The sequence below is a fragment of the Telmatherina bonti genome, assembly GCF_933228915.1.
Source record: "Telmatherina bonti genome assembly, chromosome: 12".
NCBI classification, from domain to species: domain Eukaryota; kingdom Metazoa; phylum Chordata; class Actinopteri; order Atheriniformes; family Telmatherinidae; genus Telmatherina; species Telmatherina bonti.
In genome coordinates, this window is record NC_136610.1 from 10,561,670 (window position 1) to 10,581,311 (window position 19,642).

Sequence of the window (19,642 nt, forward strand, 5' to 3'; positions counted from 1 at the left end):
CTGACAAACCAAGTCCAGTTTAAACCTATTGTTTAAGATTAAAACTGACATAGAAAACATACAACTACTAAATTATGGAATAATCTAGAGTTAAGTAACATGATTGTTGAACCATATAAACATCAGTTCAAACATGACAAAACATATCCAGAAGGAAACACTCACATTTAACACTTTACAAATATTTAATTAACCCTTTTTCATGAAAATACTTAAACTATTAAACTCCACACTCCAGATTAAGTTAATAGACTTTTAGAGAAAGCTAAAATGTATTAATAAACAAAACAAACTCATTACCACAGTAAAGGAAAAACACCTGTCACAGGTGAGCTTATATCGACCAGGAAACACACCTCCACCTCGAACAGCAAGTGACAGGTAAGACAGGAATGAGAGATCACCTGTTCTGCACTGTGCACCACACTTACAGTCCATAGACCATTTTAAATCTTGACTCATGTCCTAAAAATACCTTCTAATTTGTTTTTTATTTACACACACCAAGACTGTCAGACATCTGCACCTGCTGACAAGTATTTTATCCAGTTTGTTTGTTTTTTTTCGATGCCAGACTACATGTCTTTGGGCAAGAGGCAGAACCCCGCATTGCCCGCCTCATGTATGAGTGTGTGTGCTAATGGTGAATGTGACAGAGCAGAGTGCTGTGCGTGTGTTACACACTGAAGAAATGATGTGATGGCCCCAGTTCAGAAAAGCTTTATTTATGGTGATCACTGTAATAACAAGAAAAGTAGATAACGGTGGTTGCAAACTTTTCTGACTGACCGGAGTACTTCCTATAAGAAATTACAGCACTGGTCACCATAGTGACAGCAGACTGCGACAGGACAAACTTACCATTACAAAACACAACAGAACGCAAAGAGCTAATAGAACTGAATGTAATAAAAAACAAACCATTACAATTTCTCAAATCAAGCAAGACATAATATCAGAATTATATTCATTTATGTCAGCTTTTCTGAGAAAAATTGGAATAATTTACTGTACTGTGGAAACTTTAACAGATGATAAATACAAGAAAACAACTCTGAAACAAGTTTTAAAAAATTGCAAAAGGATAGTTTATACCACATGATACAATAGTAACAGTCATTTTAATATAAAATAAAGCTGAATCAGTATAAAATGTATGTATACAAGGATGAAAATTTACATAGTAAACTTATAAAAGGTCAAACCCCTCTTTTATGAACATTCAGTTTCATAAAAAAACAAATCCTATAATTTATTATCTGTATGATGTTAGAAATCTAACCTCCAGTATTCAGGATGAGGAATGATGTAACAGATGAGATTAATGACAAAACTGTCTGCTCTGCATTTACTGTTTTGGTTTTTTTTTTTTTACTGATAGGAGGAGAAACTCTCCTACAGGGGGCTGAGACGCACTGAGGAAGCATGAGGTAAGCCAGACCAGGACCACAATCCAAATCCAGGATACAGAGGTTCTTTGAATGTAGTGCTGAAGGTGTGGAGATGAATCAGTGTGTCAGAGGAAACTCTGTAGAAGGACACAGTCCCAGCAGGATAGTCCAAATATACAGCGATTCTTTGATAGACTGAGTTGGAGGATGAGGAGGAAGTGAAAGAGATGGATGTTCCCTTTTTATTGTGCCACACAGAGTAACCACCACCAGTGAACAATGACCAGGACTGATCATTTCCTCCGAACCAACCATCATTTGTCTGTCCTCCCCTGCTGATTCCTCTGTAACTCACGGAGATGTGAACTCCTCCTGTCACCTCCACCTCCCAGTAACAGCGACCTGTCAGAGCGTTTTCACACAGCAGCTGATGATTGTTGCGAAATCTTTCTGGATGATCCGGATATCTCTGATTTACTTCCTCAAATGTGGCCTCTCTGTTGTCGTCAGACAGTTTCACTTTTCCATTCACTGTGTGTGTGTTGACACTGAGTTGACAGGCATCTGATAGCAAGAACAGGACATTTAAAAAATGTTATAGTTATCTCAATGTCATGAACTTCTTATGGACACTTACAGAACATTTCTACTGCGTAGACTGATTTTATTTACATAGCTCCAAACAGCCATTGGAAGGCACTTTTTAAAAGTCCATACAGTCCAATTCAATTCATTATTATTCAATATGTGGTTAATTATAATTCATAAAAATTAAATTAATAAAAAATTAATTTATACATTATGAACATTTCAGAGAACACTGCTAAAGACATAAAACTATTGCCAATAAACAGGGTGATGAGGGAATAAACTCCCTTTAACAGGCAGAAAATTCTCCAGTAGAATCCCTCAGAACAGACTCCCATCTACTTTAACCTTCAGATTATGCTAGAATAAATGGTTTAATAGATTTCCAAGTTCTATAGAACAATTTTTTAGGTAACATCACAATAAATTAACAGACCACACAAATGTAAGACGACGACTAAATTCAGGCATTGATTAATCTTTGATGAATAAAATGTTGTCAAACTAAGGAGAAACAGGATTATTAAGGAATAATGTATGTATTCTCTCCTCTTTATAGCAATTAGAAGTCCACACATAAAAACAGAAGCCACAACTTTTTTTTCTTTTACCACCTATTAATTATTGTAGATATAACCAGTACAGATAGCTGACAGAGACCATATATCATGTATGTTGTTGGTCAATTTATTATTAGACTTTACACTGAATATCAGCAACCTATCACTGTTGCTATCTAACATTTGGTTGATAAAAAAAAGTCTATGAAATGGTGTTTGTGCCCCTTTTAATTGGATATGACTTCAAAACTTTGAACCACAAATATGTCATTAGGTGAAAACAAATTTAAGAAAATGTACATTAAATGCTGTAAACTAGATCATTTTTAAAGACATCCCAGAGATGTAAATAACATTATTTAAAATGCCTGAGCGGCACCACCGCAGAGGGACACAGACAGTTTCTAATTCCTCTGCAACAAAGGGGAAACCTACTGATGACTAGCACCCTGAACCATTTATGTTGCTCCAAGTGCTGCCGAGGGATGTGACAAGACACATAGAGCCCCAAAGTAGTCTCCTCTGCCTATGTTTTCCTTTAACAAATGGTATTATTACAATGCATTCCAAAATTTTTACAGGTTGTGTCTTTTCACCTTTAAAAAGCTTTTTTTTTTCTTACTATCACCCACTGCTGAGCAATAATAGGTGGTCTGCAAATTTTCACTTCCCTTTACTGCATTGGGAAGCAAAGAAATATGTTTTTTCTTCATTGAAAGCACCTTTGGAAACTTTCAAAAGTTGTATTTGCAAATTATCATTGATATTAACATGTTTTTACAAGTTACCTAATATTTTTGTTTAAAGTGGAAAACACTACCAAAATCAAATACAGTCTTATAATGTTACAAAACTGATAAAAAAGAAAAAAACAAAACAAAACAAAATAAAAAAATAACATGATTACATCACACTTACATTTTGTCAGCCCCAGCTTCAACCACTGTTTTCCACATGGCTCCATCCTAAGAAAAGAGGGGAAAATGAGTACTTTAAGTAGAGTGAAGCATTATCATTATGATGATTCTAACTTTTTTTTCCTCTTCTTTTGTATCAGACAGACAAACTGCATTACATCACTTCATACCTGAGACTGTTCAGTCTGTAGTTTGGATCTTCCAGTTTAGCAGACAGAGACTTTGCTCCTGAGTCTCCTGGGTAGTTATATCCCAGGTCTAGCTCTCCAAGATGGGAAGGGTTGGACATCAGAGCTGAATCCAGAGAGGTGAAGCCTTCCTCTGTCACCAAACATCCAGACAGCCTGCAAATAAATACATACAACCACACACACACACACACACACACAAGACATATTATAAGGATGCTGCAAAGCTGGAAAAGTTCAAGTTACCAATATAGGGGTACAGTGAGAATAAAATGTAGGAGCTGATAAAGAAAGAGCAGTCTAATTTGATTAGATTGCTGATGTCTCATGTGATGAGACAGACATGTAATCAGAAGTCTGCTTGAAAAGTGCTAAATCCATCTATTGTTTTCATCATCATCATTATCCTCAGCCTGAGGTCCCTCAGGGGGCACTGGAAGTCCCTGAAGATTGAACCATTACGAGCCATTTGTTTTTTTTAAATGACGTGGACATTTTGTTCACATGAAAACTGGCATTTTGGGAGAGTAAAGATGTAAAAATATAAACCAGATCTCAAAGTGAATAAATGTGGGATATTAAAAATATGCTATCCAGTATTTCAGGACATGTAGCCTTAATTTGTGCATTCAGTCAACTTTCATCCATGTACTGAGGTTTAGTGAGGTAAGTGTGCAGACGGATGACTTTATGTCTATACTGGTAACTAATTTTTCCTGTAATATTTATTTATATAACACTCCAGAACAACACCACAGGACAAATTCTGTTTATTTGTCTTTTTATGGACTTTGAGTCCGAAATAAAGAAATAGACCTTTATCTTGTCCCTAATTAAATATTGATGAAATAAAAAGTAGGATATGTTGATAATTTAACTTCAGTTTGATGGAAGGACAGGACTCAGTCAGGATACATTGTTTATAGTGAGAATCGCCATAATGAAAGCAAAAACCCAAGCAAGGTTTCAGAACAGGGTGGGGCAGGTGTCCACTGCCTTTCAGTTTTTGCCCACAGGAAGTCATCAATGAAATTAGGTTGGAAACTACTGACTTAGGTGATGGGAAAAACAATTACATTTCAGTTACCAGGAAAAATTTGAGCTTCTAGTCTCAATAAAGTATTTGTTACTGCAAAAGGTAACTTATCTGAAGCACCTCTTTCAGCAGCAGTACATTTTTCCTTTCCATTCATCCACAGTTACAAAATCAGATCTAAATAATGACTAAACTGTATTCTAACTAAATAGTTACTATGGAATATGAAATGCGCGATATGCGGTCAACAGAAAATGTGACCACCACTGAGCTCACCCCACTTCTTCATCCATTCATCTAAACACAGGTGAGTTGATACCTTTCAAACTTTGTGACACACACACACCCACACCAACACATCCACCATCTAGATGCTCATGCTAAGCATCACTTGTGCCACCTTATGAGTATTCAGAACACATTAACATGGCTCCTACAGTGTTGATGGACAGTCCAAACACAATATGATTGAGCATAAATATGAATATTGTGAGCTGGCAACAAGATATTCAATCTGAGCAGATCTAGTGAGAAGTTTACAATGGTTGGAAAATTTTTCTTTTAGCCTAGATTGTTGCATATTGTGGATGATAGAGCAGCTTTATTCAGAAAAAACACAGGAAACTTGCAGTTTAGTTAAAAGAAAGTAACTTTTTGGAATTATCTCGGTTCATTTTGAAGTATTTTACTCCAGCTTTGTTTGCACAGGCTGTTTTAAATAAAATCAATTTACATTACGATATGTGAAAAAAAACACTTTCAACAATGTTTCACCATTATTTGATCATGAAGTTTATAGATGCTTACCGGAGAGTTTCCAGCTTACAGTTTGGACTTTGTATTCCAGTCGATAACAGCTTTACTCCTGAATCCTGAAGGTTGTTGTTACTCAGATCCAACTTTTTCAGACTAGAATACTGAGAACTGAGAACGGAGGACAGATCCTCACAGCTTTTCTCTGAGAGGTTACAGACACTCAGGCTGGAAAAAAAAAATTGAAAAGAGAAGATATTATATTTTATATAAATCATTGCCACTAAAAATCCTATTTATTAGTACTTTGATTGTGCATTTTTCAACATTTTAAAACAGTTTGGTTTTCTATGACAGAAGATGTGACAGTAAAATTTCTGTATATGCGGACACAAAAATGCAGTAATTGGTTACAAACATTGTAATCATGTTTGTGTCAAACGGGACACAAACATGATTACAATGTGTGTAAATAGTACAAACTGTCGAGCACGATTTCCATCAGTGAGGCAGAATGATTAGCAAGAAAGCCTTGCTTTACATGGATCAGAGAATTCAAATATAAACTTCGATCAACTTAAATCGCCAGAAAGTCCCTTAAAATTTTCCCTTATATTGATGCAACTCAATAATTAGAATATTATCAAAAAGTTAATTTCAGTATTTCTAATCAAAAAGTTAAACTTGTTTATATATAAATTTCAAAACACAGTGAACCATTTCAAGCATTTTTTTTTTTCATGTTTGGGGCTTATAGCTAGCTATTTAAAACCCAACATTTAGTATTTCAGAAATTAGACCATTGTGAGAAAGTTCAATCTAGTAAACTCATTGAGTCACACTTGAATCAGATAATTTGGATCAAAACACCTGCAATTTTCTTTTAATGAGCCTTTAGACAAGGCCACTACAAAACGTATATTGTCAGCTAATGCAGCATCAATCTGGCATCCTACCAGTACTGTGAGCTTTCTCCTGCCAGTAAAGTCTTGTCTCATCTCTTGTTCTCTCTTTATCTCCATTTTTAAATGTCTTACTTTCCCAATATCCACTTGTATTTCGCTCTTGAAGCAACAACTGTGTGCGTTCAAAATGAGCAAATGTCTTTATATGCATTTGGTAGGATGTGATGTAATGAGCAAAAAGAAGCTCAGCTGCAATGTACATGATGTCCCCAAAGCAAAAGCTGTGAAGTGCAGTTTCTCAGCCATTGGACATTGCTGGGCAGCAACAGCTTCAGAAGTTTACATAACAAATGCAGCTGTGCCATCATGAGTCATGAACATGGAGTTTTAAAGTTAAAAAGTTACATAGATCAACTTTGAATGGTCTCACTCTGGTTCAGGTGGTGAAACATTCACAGCTAATTTGAAATGTGTCCAAAATATATTAATTAGCATGTTTTACACATTCAGTCAGAGTTTATAACAAATGAGCCCTGATAAAGTATTGAGCTTCGATACTGTACAGTACACAGAAGTACTTCTCAGAAGGTCAATGTCAGTGCATTATTATATTTTTTATTATACCATGGTCAGTGATAATTCTAAAGACAATTGGCATATATTATTTCCGTTTATCAGAAGCCCAATGTCAGTGTATTATTTTTTTTTCAAGCGTGTATTATTTCCGTATAGGAGCATACGTGGTTCGGCAAGTGACAGCGGTAGTTTGGCATAAAAACTACATCGAGCATAATTACTAAGTGTCATAGAAAAAAATACAAATTTGTTATAAATTTTTTTACTTTGTGGGACCGTGGTATAAGTGGATTAAACAGCTTGGATCTGTGAATTAGATGGTTATGATGCACGGCTACAACACCACGACGCTGGCTGGCGCCTAACGGGTTTAATCCTTACACATATAATTGATTTTACAACATCAAACAACAAATTTTCTGAGATAAAAAGTTTTGGATTTTCTTTAGTTGTGTAAACAAAGCCAATCAATAATATATATATACTTGAAACATGACCCACTGTATGCAATAAGTTGAAATATTAAACAGGTTAGGAAATTAAACAAATAAATTAACTTTCCATCAATATTCCAATTTATTGAGACACACCTGTATAAGAAAAGGCTTTGAGCTGACTACTGCAGGCGAGTGTAGTCAGAAGTGGCAAGAATGTGAAAGAATTGAGAGAATAAACTACATCACACTGAGTCATAACAGGAAAAGTAAGAAGTTTCTGCTGAGTTAGCATGTCATGAAGAGATGCTGAGGACAAGTGAGCATGAAGTTGCATTTCTGCTTTGATTTCACATGAGATGACATAAATAAAGACTTACTGTATATCATGCTTCATAACTGACCTCTAAAAATAAGCATACAGTTTGATTTAGTTAACAGTATAGCTAAGTGCACAGCTAAAATCAACAAATACAATACAGGTGCAACAATGGGTAAAAACAGTTAGGCACATTGAAACTAGAACAGCACCCCCAGCACCCCCCACCCCCAAAATAAATAAATAAATAAATAAAAAGAGTTGATGTAAACTAGGAGAAAACACCATATGACTTGAAATCAGAAAATGCTGTACTTCAATCTGACCTGAGAATCTCCAGGTTACACTGCGGACTCTTAAGTCCATCTGACAGCAGCTTCACTCCTGAATCCTGCAGATTGTTGTTGCTCAGATAAAGTTGTCTCAGAGTGCAAGACTGAAGGCTCAGAGCATCAAGATTTCTGTCTGACAGAAAACAGCCGCAGAGTCTGATAAAAAATGAAAAGACAAGAAAATCTGTGTTTAAATTAAATATTCGTTTTGATTTAAGCAATTCAAACCTGTACCCCATGTCAGCAATGCTTCAGACTTTGGACAAATCTACAAACTCTGCTCCAATTAACATTTGGTAGGTTACTAAAAAGCAAACAACAAGGAAATGACCCCATGACTCATTTAACAACATCAGAAAATGTAGATATATCTAAAACTGTATGTCAGCAACATACTTAAAATCGGTTAAAAGAGAGCCATAAAAAGACATAAAAAGTTTGAGATTATACTAGTAGCAGTGTTTGGAAGGTTTCCCAAACAGCAGATTAGCTAGAGACAGGAGAGGGCAACAGAACTAGCAATAAAAGCATCATTCATGAATGGTTACATGTACAAGGTGACATCTTCACCATACTAGCAGTTATTTAAGCAGGATATCGCCAGTTCTGCATGAATTTAAAAGTGCATAGTACTGTCTCTTTGTGCTTGCTATTTAAAATAGCTGAATTAAAGTCATCAGACTGATTACTACACTGATGTTGAAAAAAGTTGCATCAGCTTGGAATTTCACTGCACTGATGACGTCTTCCGTTAATGACTAGGATTAAATAAGCAAAATTATAATCATAGGGGACTTTCGAACTTATTTAAAATTAACTTATTCAATTAACAAGAGAGACTTTAGAAAATATTTCACCAATAGACACAACTTTTTCACATTAAAATCACATGGCAGTCCACATGACAATATAACAGCCTCAATCAGGAGGCCAAATACCAGCACTATAAAGCTCTACGTTTCTGTTGAATAAATCCAAGATATATTCGTCTGACCTGAGTGCTTCAAGTTTGCAATCTCGGCTGGTGAGTCCATCAGACAGATGCTTCACTCCTGTATCCAGCAGGTTGTTGTTACTCAGATCCAACTCTCTCAGACTGGAGGATGTAGAGCTGAGAACTGAAGACAGAGCTTCAAAACTTCTATCTGTGAGGGTGCAAAAGTTCAGTCTGAAAAAAAAAGGTGAAAAATATAGTATTACCATTTACGCGCAGATTTAGAGATTAAAATTTGATATTTTTTCGAGCAATGTTTGTATTTACAGAGCCGTGTGGGAGACTTTGACCACTGGCAGCAGCCTCAGAACAGCCTCCTCTGAAGACAAGTACTTCTTCAGGTCAAACACATCCAGATCTTCTTCTGAGGATACCAAGATGAAGACCAGAGCTGACCACTGAGCAGGGGTCAGTTTATCGGAGACACCATCTGATGCTAGTAACTGCTTGATGTCCTCCACCAGAGAGCGGTCATTCAGCTCATTCAGACAGTGGAAAAGGTTGATGCTTTTCTCCACAGACACATTGCCGTTGATCTTTTCTTTGATGTACTGGATAGTTTCCTTGTTGGTCATTGGGCTGTTGTCTCTCTGCGTAAGCAGACCTTGCAGGATTTTCTGATTGGCCTCCACTGAAAGACCCAGGAGGAAGCGGAGGAACAAGTCTAGATATCCATTTGGACTCTGCAAGGCCGCATCCACAGCACTGAGGTGAAGATTTTTCAAGTGTGTTTTGGTAAAAAGCTTGGAAAACTTAAATGCTGGTTGCTTTTCTTTAAAAAGATTGACTCCAGAGTTGATGAATGTCAGATGGACATGAAGAGCAGCCAGAAATTCTTGAACACTCAGATGGATGAAGCTGAACACCTTTTCCTTGTGCCATCCTCTCTCCTCTTTAAAGATCTGGGTAAACACACCCGAGTACTGTGATGCTGCTCCAATATCGATGCCACATTCAATCAGGTCTGATTCATAGAAGATCAGGTTTCCTTTCTGCAGCTGCTCAAAAGCCAGTTTTCCCAGAGACTCGATCATCTTCCTGTTCTCGGGACTCCAAAGTGTATTTTCCTCAGTTCCTCCATCAAACTTCACCTTTTTTATTTTAGTCTGAACAACCAGGAAGTGGATGTACATCTCAGTCAGGGTCTTGGGCAGCTCTTCTCCCTCACTGGTTTTTAGAAAATCCTCCAGAACCGTAGCAGTGATCCAGCAGAAGACCGGGATGTGGCACATGATGTGGAGGCTGCGTGATGTCTTGACGTGGGTTATGATCTTGCTCGCCTGCTCCTCATCTATGATTTTCTTTTTGAAGTACTCCTCTTTCTGTGGACTAGCAAATCCTCTGACTTCTGTCAGCACATCGACATATTCAGGAGGGATCTGATTGGCTGCTGCAGGTCGTGTGGTGATCCACAGGCGAGCATATGGAAGCAGGTTCCCCTTGATGAGGTTTGTCAGAAGCACGTCCAGCGATGTGGACTCTGTAGCATCAGTCAGGATGTCACTGTTTTCAAAGTCCAGAGGAAGTCGACACTCATCCAGACCATCAAAGATGAAAACAACCTGGAACTCTTCAAACCTGCAGATTCCTGCTTCTTTGACTTCAGAGAAGAAGTAATGAACAAGTCCCACCAAGCTGAACTTCTTGTCTTTCAGCACATTGAGCTCTCTGAAAGTGAACGGAAACGTGAACTGGATGTCCTGGTTGGTTTTGTCCTCAGCCCAGTCCAGAGAGAACTTCTGAGTTAAGATTGTTTTCCCGACGCCAGCCTCTCCTGTTGTCATCACTGTTCTGACTGCTTTATTTTTGCCAGGCGAGGCTCCAAATAAATCCTCCAGTTTGATATTTCTGTCTTGTGTTTCTCGTTTCCTGGAGGTCTCTTCAGTCTGCCTGAACTCATGTTGGTTTCTGACTTCTCCAGACCCTCCTTCTGTGATGTAGAGCTCAGTGTAGATCCGATTCAAAAGGGTTGTGTTTCCTTCTGTAGAACCCCCCTCAAACACACACTCTACCCTCTCTTTCAGCAGACATTTAAGTGCACGTTGACAAGCTGCAGCACAACTTTCTGAAGGAACACATAAAAAAGATTAATTAACGTCTTACAAAGAAAATATTCAAGCATCTTGTAAGAAATCTTTGAATATCTCATTAATTCTGCGGTTAAACTCTTTAGTAAAGTCTTACTTTTCTGCAGATGTTTAGCCAGCTCATGTTGCTTCAGTTCCTCCAAAATGTGCAGCATTATCTTTGGAAATGCTTCTCTGCTATGTGTCCACTGTTGCTTATCCATGCCATGCAACTCTGTGTCATCTTCTTTTTCATGCTCTAAGCATTCTGGCTTGCCTGGATTCAGAAACTTCAAGATGCTCTTTGAGTCATTGATAATATCTGCTGACAACTGGAATAGAGTATTATGGAACAAAATCAGAATGTTGTTTCACAAGATGTCTGCATGCTGATGATTGTCAACACAGCAAATACAAAAGTGCTTGAGACAAACCTTAAATATTAAGTCTCGACATGATGGCGATTCCTCTGCAGAAAGATAACTTGAAACCTCTGAGCTGTTTGCAGTCCATAACCGAACCAACACAGGGAGACAAACATTCATTTAGACTCACATTTACTTATAGCAAGAATTTAGACATTAAAATCAGGTAAACATGCATGTCTGTGGACCATTAAAGGAACCCAGGAGAGGACTCATGCGGAGTTGCAGCACATGCAAACACCACACAGGCTCACCCAAGAAACCTACTTATTGCATATAAAAAAGAAATATGTATAATTATAATTAATAAATTATACTGTCTTCTTTTGAGAAGACAGGTCTACTGGGAACAGTGCTGGTTTCCAGTCTAACTGCTGAATGAATCAAAGACCTGCAGTGGCTCTGTCACACTGTGGATGCAGCAGTCTGTCTCTGAAGGAGCTCTGCTGGGCTGTCAAATGTTAGGGGAGAGGTTGGGATGGAAAACGGTCCTTCAACGGGGATTAGCACTTAGCCATCATCTTCTTCTCTCCCAACACCTCAGTTTTTGGGTCCCAGAGACTGCATCCCAGTACAGATGAGCTCTGTACTGGGATGCTTAAATACAGTCAAGCTAACAACAGATGTAATCTGACATCAGATCAAGGAACTTCCATCACTAGTCAGTACATTTTATTTTACTTCTATCAAGTCTGCCAAAGGGTGAAACTGCGACATGTCTGACAACTAAGTTTTATCACTCGTTGCAGAAATACACGTACACACCATGACTTCAGCTCTCCCCAGCTGTCAGGGGGCTTTGATCAATGAAATTAAGTGCAATACACTTACCTCTGAGCCTATCTTAATTATCACATTATCTCAACATAATGAGTGTGACATACTCATAATGAGAATGATTAGAAAATAAAATAGTTGAGCACAGCCGCTGTCGACTTCTGTTCTGGTAATTCTGTGTAAATACAAACAACAATAATTTTCTCTTTCCAGAACAACTCTTTTTTGGTAGAAACAGCTTACATTGCATCATCAAGTGAGGGTTGTCCATGAAATGCAAGGGGTGTCCTCTTTGAGCAGTCACTCTTGATAGACATGGAGCTCTGGTCAGGGGAGGCTGGTCTTGGCGTCTGGTCCCTGGAACAAAAAACACAAATATATTTAATCACACCAACCCAAAATGACCAATTCTTGTCTTTTTCTAATGTTAAGCCAATCAAGGATTCAAATTCACGTGTTAATACCGGGTTTGCTAGGGTGAGCTGGTAATAACATTCTTCAAGAGTTATTAAGTGTCATTAGTATGTTTATGGTCCCGTGGTAGTACCGAACTGAACAACCAATCTCTAAAGAAACCCATCCCACAGAAGAGAGGGGGGAGTCGCTCTCTAAACCCTAAAACTGACTGGTGTGAACAGATGCATAAAAGACAGGGCTGATGGGAGCTGTGGTACTGTCTGTAAGCTCATTTTTATGTCTTTCACAAAGAAACCTTCTGGCTCTTATATACAGGCATGTGAAAATGAGCCAATATGTTTCCGTCAACAAACGTCTGTTTAAAAGTCTATGTTTAAAAGCAAAATGTTCTGTGTTTAAATGAAAAGCAAGCCCATATTTCTCTTTTCAGAAGTAGTTCCTTTTACAGGTGGAGATGGCTTACATATCTTCAGCAGACGAAAGTTGTCCTTGAAATGCAAGGGGTGTGTCCTTCGAACGATTACTCTCGATGGAGACGATGCTAGGACCAGGGGAGTTTGGTCTTGATCTCTGGACTCTGGAACAAAATGAAGGGAACATGCTGAATAAAAACAGACAAAAACAAAGACTGACACCCCTCACCCAGAAGACAGACAGTCAAACCAATTAAGCTAAATACATAGCCTCTGTTTTTGTGGAGGTGATCTAATTGTTGGAGACAACTTACATTTCTTTAGCAGATGAATGATGTCCTTGAAATTCAAGGGGTGCCTCCTTCGACCGATCACTCTTTAAGGATACAGAGCAAGAGTCTGGGAAGTCTGGGCTCTCCCTCCAAACCCTGAGACAAACAAACAAACAAACATGATGAATATACATGAAAACAGCACACCACACGGCTCCACACTGCCCTGACCGAAGACATTCTCACCTTACATTAGCAATTTGTTTTAAACCAGACTTTTTTAAACATGGTCGTCACATGTTTCCTTCTGATCTTACCCTGAACATACCCTGCCCCAGGTCAGGTAAGGATGACATCATAAGATGTCCCAGTGATATATCTCAAAAAGGTGAAACAGTTTGTGTCACTGAAAACTTAAAGTTAACCCTTAAATTATTTGCTAAAGCTCTCCTAGTCGTCTTTATTTGGCGAGTGTGCTCAGTCATTGTTATTAAATTACATAAATATGTGTAATATGAGGTTAAGCCAACAGATAAAGCCACCGAGATGTCAACCTGTAGTATGAAATCTCCTGACATTAAACACACTCTACATCCTTTTACACACCTGAAGCACTGATCAGCTCTGATAATGTGTCAAAAATCTAAGTCATTGCTTCATCCAGAAATATGAAGATGACTCTGTAATCATAATTCTGCTTCAGGTAAGCAGAAATGGTCATGGTCCTGATAGTGACACCTTTCTCAGGTGGTAGGAATTGCCATTGATTTTAGGAGAAATACCAAAACATCTGATCTGGGCATTGAAAGGACTACCCACTGAGAAAATGTAATTCTATTAAAACCTCAGGACCATCACTGACTTCACACTGAATAAATTAAAACAGTTGGATTGTGGGGAAAAGGAGACACAAGCTGTTACTTTGTTTGTACTAGAGGTCTCACTGGCAAAATGAGAAGACAATGATGATGTGCTTTCATTTATATAACCTCTTCTAGCATTTTCTCATGTACTGGTTTGAATGAAATTTATTTAAAAAAAAAAAAAAAAACTTCTTTAAGATAAATCTACACAATTAAATGGTTGAACCAGCTGATTGAAGAGTCACACCTGAGCCTGGAGATATTTGCAACAAATATCTGTTGTGCCGTGACAATATATCCAGCTTAATCTTATGTGAATACTTGCATCCTTTTGCAAGTTAAGTCCAGTACAGGTCATCATGTAAGAAACAAAGAGTTTCGTGGTCAAGGAGCGAACGCCTGAGTTGTGGACCATCTTCTGCTTCTTTTTAAATTCATGCACTTTTTTTTATATCTGCTATTCATTTATTTATATAATACAGTTTGAAATGTTTGTCCTTGTATGTTGTTATAATCAGGTTTTATATAGTATTTTACCAGCCCTTTATCCCCCCCCCCCCCCCCCCCCCAACCTCTTCATTTTTTGCATTTTGACAAAGGGACAAATAAGACAGATTCAACAAGTGTGGCATTTCTTCTCATTTTTTTTCTTGGGTCTGGCTTTAAATTGTTGAGAGGTGGGTGTGTCCGTCTCCTCTCCAGATCTGAAATTCAACACCATCCGTGGAGACGTTATCAGCTGACAGTTAAAGTGCCACACCGAAACTCCAGGTGTGTCTCCCTATTCTTTATAACTACATAACTAAACTAAGTCACTCATATTTTTAATTTTAACAGCTTAACATTAAGTTGGTGTTGCAGAAGAGAGCTGGAGGAAGTTAACTTATCAAAAGCTAAGTCAAATCTTTTAAATGTAGAAACAGTTGTTTAAGTGCCTTGTGGTTTAAAATTACAATTTAATTTTAGTCCATATTCTTCTTCTGTGTCTGATTTTGTTTTGTTCAGTGTCAAAACCGTTTCCTGATAAAGCAGAACTAGTCTACCTGTAGGTATAAATAAAGTCACCTTGAGCTTACCTCTGTTTGTTCTGTTTCTTATGTTCTCCATGAGTTTCAGAGGACGGGCCTCCCTCCTCTTCGCCCTCGGTTTGATTGTTTGCAGCGCCCGCCATGTCACACACTCATAACAACCTGCTGGGAGAGCTCTGATGTTATTTCTCCTCACACCTCTCAACCACATCAAAAACACACAAAGTTCTGACTGGATGGAGAATAATACATCTCAGTGAAGGTTCCCTATATGTGCATCCAGACTCCGCGCCCTCCAGGCGTGTCCCAGTCAGTAAGGCCCTCCCATTCACACATCAGGCCTTCCTTTTCATTTCAACTTGTAGCCTTTTCAGTCTAACCTATTTTAAAGCTATTTTATGGTGGTTCTAAATCATCTGAAGAAAATGGTTCAACAATAACTTGAAGAAAGGAACATGTATCAGGTGTCATGTTGCAAGAATCGACCACATCCAGCAGCTTGGATGATTCCAGCAAGACGTAGCATTAAAGCATCTACTGCTGCAACCACAGGCGTGGGTTCCTCAACATCCTTAGTTTTAGCCTCTATGATGTTAGAATAGAATAGAACAGAATAGAATAGAATAGAATAGAATACTGTCATTACACAACAATGTGCAATGGATTTAAGGTGCTTGACCAATACAGGGTGAAGAGTCAAGAGTTCTGAGTGAAATATCCTCCATGGTGCCGAACATATCTCTCATTACATCTCTGAACTATCTCAGACCATCATGATATCAACTGGATCTTATTTCAAACTTCGAAGAAGAAGAAGAGACTTTTATAGGTTCACACTTTAAGGTTCACATTACAGCAGAGGAGGGAGGTCCTGTGCTGGGACTTTCCCTGTTGCATCACACCTGACACACATCAGAATTGTGCAAAGCTTGAGTTTAGACTCAAAATAAGTCTGCTAATCACCCTCTGATTTGAATCAGGTGTGTTGCAGCAGATGTCAACATAAAATCTGCATATGAGTAGTGACTTCCATATATTATTACTGTGCCACTTCCGGTTGGGTTGATCGACGCGCTGCAAAAAATATGTCAAACATTTCACAGAAACATCATCTGCTTCTATCAAAAGTAAAAAATGGAAAGGTTTCTCTTACTGAAAAGGTTTCTTTAAGTTGACCTATTTTAAGCTCCACTTCATGAAGAAAAAAAAACAAACAAACAAACAAAAAAAACAACTTGCGTCGCGCGCTATGTTCACGTAAGGAGTCACGTGAGACCAACTTATGCAATATTACTTCAGTAGACTAAAACTGCAAGGTTTGAGATTAAAGGTGACTTAAATACGCGTTATATGATTTACTGTAAACGCTTTTTCATGAGGCATAGCAGTATAATACTAGTATACAACAGTTTAATAAAAACTTTGGTTAAGAGTTATTGACATGCTTTCTTCTTCGAAGCTTATGTTGGCGTCAGCAAAGCAAAGTTAGCATTAAGGCACAATCTATAAACGTTTTTTTTTTTTTTTGTTTTTTTTCCTTTTTACGTGTTTAATAAAGGTATAAAAGTGCATAGTATCGCTTACCTTGACCCAGAGGAAACAAAGTGCGTCATGTCTGCTGCGTGTTGGGTGAGCAAAGTGGGCTGGAACCACAGCGATGTAAGGCTGAAGTTGGCTTCCGTTTTGATGATGCCAACTCCACTGCGTTTTTCACGCAAAATCTACATTAATATGTTTAAATCCTGACTCAATTATTCTGTAATGATTAATTAAGATAAAGTTTCTGAATATTGATATCTTTATACAATTGATGATAGTGTAAAAACTCGATATTTGTTGATTTTTTTTCTTTTTTTTGCATGCTGTTATCTGACTTGGCTTTATTAAAATACTAAAATACCAACAATATTAAATTAAACGGTGATTATCTTATTTTCTACAGCATGCATGTAACAACAAAGCAGCGTCTGTTAGCAACACATAAACCATGATAGATAGAATGATTGATAGGAAAATTATGCAACGGGTATGGGTGAAAACACTAAATATTCCATTTTGTTTAGAGTTTTTACAAAAATAATTAACTTAAAAAGAAACTATTTCATTTAATGCATATCCACTGCGCAATAAATTAGTCAAAAGTTGTGTAAAAGAAAGTGGAATTCCCCTTTACGTATGTGACCAATCAGAAGCTATCTTCAACAGAAAGACCTAACAAATACAAAAGGACTTCTCACTTTAAAGTTCTTACTAAACCACAGGCAAAAAAAAAAAAAAAAAAAAAAAAACACTCTTCAAAAATGACTGAGACCTTCTTTTTTTTGTTTTATTTAAAATTTTTCCACAAGACACAAAAGACAGATGAGAAAAGGCAAAGATTAAACAAACTAAATTAAATGACAGAACCATCCAAGAATGAATGGAGAAGAATATATAAAATAAGAAATTAAATTAAGAGTCTTAATTTAAACAACATCTGACCTGATTAATTGTTATGTGTCTGACCACTGATGGCCAAGTGGACTTGTTCACATCAGTCAATTTAATCATAATCCTGGTCCGTTTACTGAAAAAAAGTTTAATTTCTTTTAAACAAATTCAGATTTGACTCAAAGAAGTGGACTTAGTCTTCCTACACACAAAGGTCTAGGTCCATATAAAGCAGACCAAACAAAGGAAGTGGACTACAAAACAAAGTTTATTCTGGGTTCAGCGGACTGCCTGCAGTGCAGTGCACAACCAAAACTTTTATAGGAGTCTGTGGTGTGGAATAATAGACACTCTGGATGGGAGATATGGCTCACAAGGTAAACATGGAAAAATCTGGTTAAAATTTTGATAGAAATATGATCAACCAGCCAACTATTATCTGATACGGCTATAATTTCTGCCTCTGATAGACAAGATTTTTTTAAATTCATTTGAGAAGAACGTCAGGATGTTCCTGCATCTGAACAAGTCTAGCAGACTATCCTGATGTGAAGTGTCAGTTCCAGTTGTTTGTCAAAGCTGGACCTGATTTTTTTTTTTTTTTTTTTTAAAATGAAATGTCTTTTTGTGTCTAAATAAATAAGTAAATAAAATAGTTTCTTAAAATCTGAGGTTACTTTTGCAGGTGCCGACTGACCAGCAAGCTGTCATTCTGACTAACAGCTTTGTGGAGGTTGTGGAAAATTTTCTTGTTCTTTCAAGCATCCAAGTAGCCTGTATATAATAATCAACCGCACCCTTCTACAGTTTCGTCTCTTGGCATGCGAACAAGCAGCCTCAGTCAGTTCCTTATCAAGATTTAAAGAAGTTTAGCTATGTATGAAAATTTTCCATTAGCTGTCCATAATGAAAGTGTCCCAAAGCTTGAGCTACTTCAGAATCAAGCTCATTCACATGAGTTTCAAATACTGATGCCTGAGATTTTTCTTTTTAAAAAAATCTTTAAACTTTTTGTACGCTCAGTTTATGTTTGTATGATGTTTTAATGTGAGTCTAAAGACAAAATGAGAGGGTCTGGAACAGCACTGAAATATGGCACCAGTGCTGAGTGGATGAGAAACTGCTTGCAAAAAAACTTTTTTTTTTCTTTTTTTTTTTTTTTACATAGAACAAGTTACTGACTGGTTACTGACACCGTAAATGTATGTTTATATGAGTAAAGCACCTTATTATGAGGGTCATAATGCATTCCCACACTCTGACATACATTTATTATTACTCTTATGTTTACATACATATGTTTTCATTCTTTCACGCTAAGCACATTCATATATTAAGGTCTAATTCATTATACATAGTTAATATTATAATATTTGTATGAAACCGATAACTAAAAAAAATATTTAAAAAAACCCAAAAGACAAAAACAAGACTTAAAATATCACTATATAACTTTATGACCTTAAGAATATGTTCTTCTGACTGGTTTTAGTGGAACAGTGACATGTATTATATACATTCCTGGTGCAGTCAGTGAGACTGAAGCTGAGACAACGTTTTCTTCCAAAACACAGACTTACTTCACGGCTGAGTTTTGCTTTATACACCACACAACATGGTAATATCAACACACTGCCCATTCTTAATGCATACAGAGGTCAATTCATGGATGAGGAAAACAAAGCAATAAAAGATGAAGCAAGGGATAAAACTAAAGTTAACATGACTGGAGTAACTTTTCCTGCCTGGACAGAGGTCAGAGTACAGGTGGGATAGAAAGATGGATGCCAAACTAGCTGATTCTTTGCTGAAAATCTGTAAAAACAGCCATTTAGTCACTGCTCTAAGAGATTATGCTGTCAAATGCTGCCAGCTGGTGGACATTTTGACTGGTGGACAAGACTACGGATCAGTAAAGGAAAAGGATGAAAACAGGCAAAGAAGAATTTATTTGGCAC

At 37.3% G+C, this 19,642-nt stretch overlaps 1 protein-coding gene across 2 annotated transcripts; it reads right to left on the reverse strand.

Annotated features, from left to right (window-relative positions):
• Window positions 1-704: 704 nt before the first annotated feature.
• On the reverse strand, window positions 705-16,883 carry LOC306763176 (NACHT, LRR and PYD domains-containing protein 3-like). Of its 2 annotated transcripts, none has more exons than XM_079249912.1 (14): window positions 16,839-16,883; window positions 15,303-15,416; window positions 13,406-13,519; window positions 13,142-13,255; window positions 12,505-12,618; window positions 11,494-11,557; window positions 11,178-11,391; window positions 9,261-11,058; window positions 8,994-9,167; window positions 7,994-8,155; window positions 5,488-5,661; window positions 3,627-3,800; window positions 3,458-3,504; window positions 705-1,955 (listed from the first exon to the last, which is right to left on the reverse strand). In XM_079249912.1, the coding sequence occupies exons 2-14, from the start codon at window positions 15,395-15,397 to the stop codon at window positions 1,396-1,398; spliced, it is 3,804 nt and encodes a 1,267-aa protein (XP_079106038.1). In that variant the 5' UTR covers window positions 15,398-15,416; window positions 16,839-16,883; the 3' UTR covers window positions 705-1,395. The 2 variants fall into 2 exon arrangements, with proteins under 2 accessions (XP_079106038.1, XP_079106037.1); XM_079249911.1 differs by having other exon boundaries at window positions 15,303-15,419.
• Window positions 16,884-19,642: the final 2,759 nt, after the last annotated feature.

Bases quoted from the DNA above. Each gene is read 5' to 3' on its own strand.
- LOC306763176 (XM_079249912.1), bottom strand. From the start codon at position 15,397: ATGGCGGGCGCTGCAAACAATCAAACCGAGGGCGAAGAGGAGGGAGGC. The intron at 13,520-15,302 runs GTAAGCTCAAGG...TGTTTGTCTCAG, and splicing joins AAGAAACAGAACAAACAGAG to GGTTTGGAGGGAGAGCCCAG. The intron at 11,059-11,177 runs GTAAGACTTTAC...GTGTTCCTTCAG, and splicing joins GGCTAAACATCTGCAGAAAA to AAAGTTGTGCTGCAGCTTGT.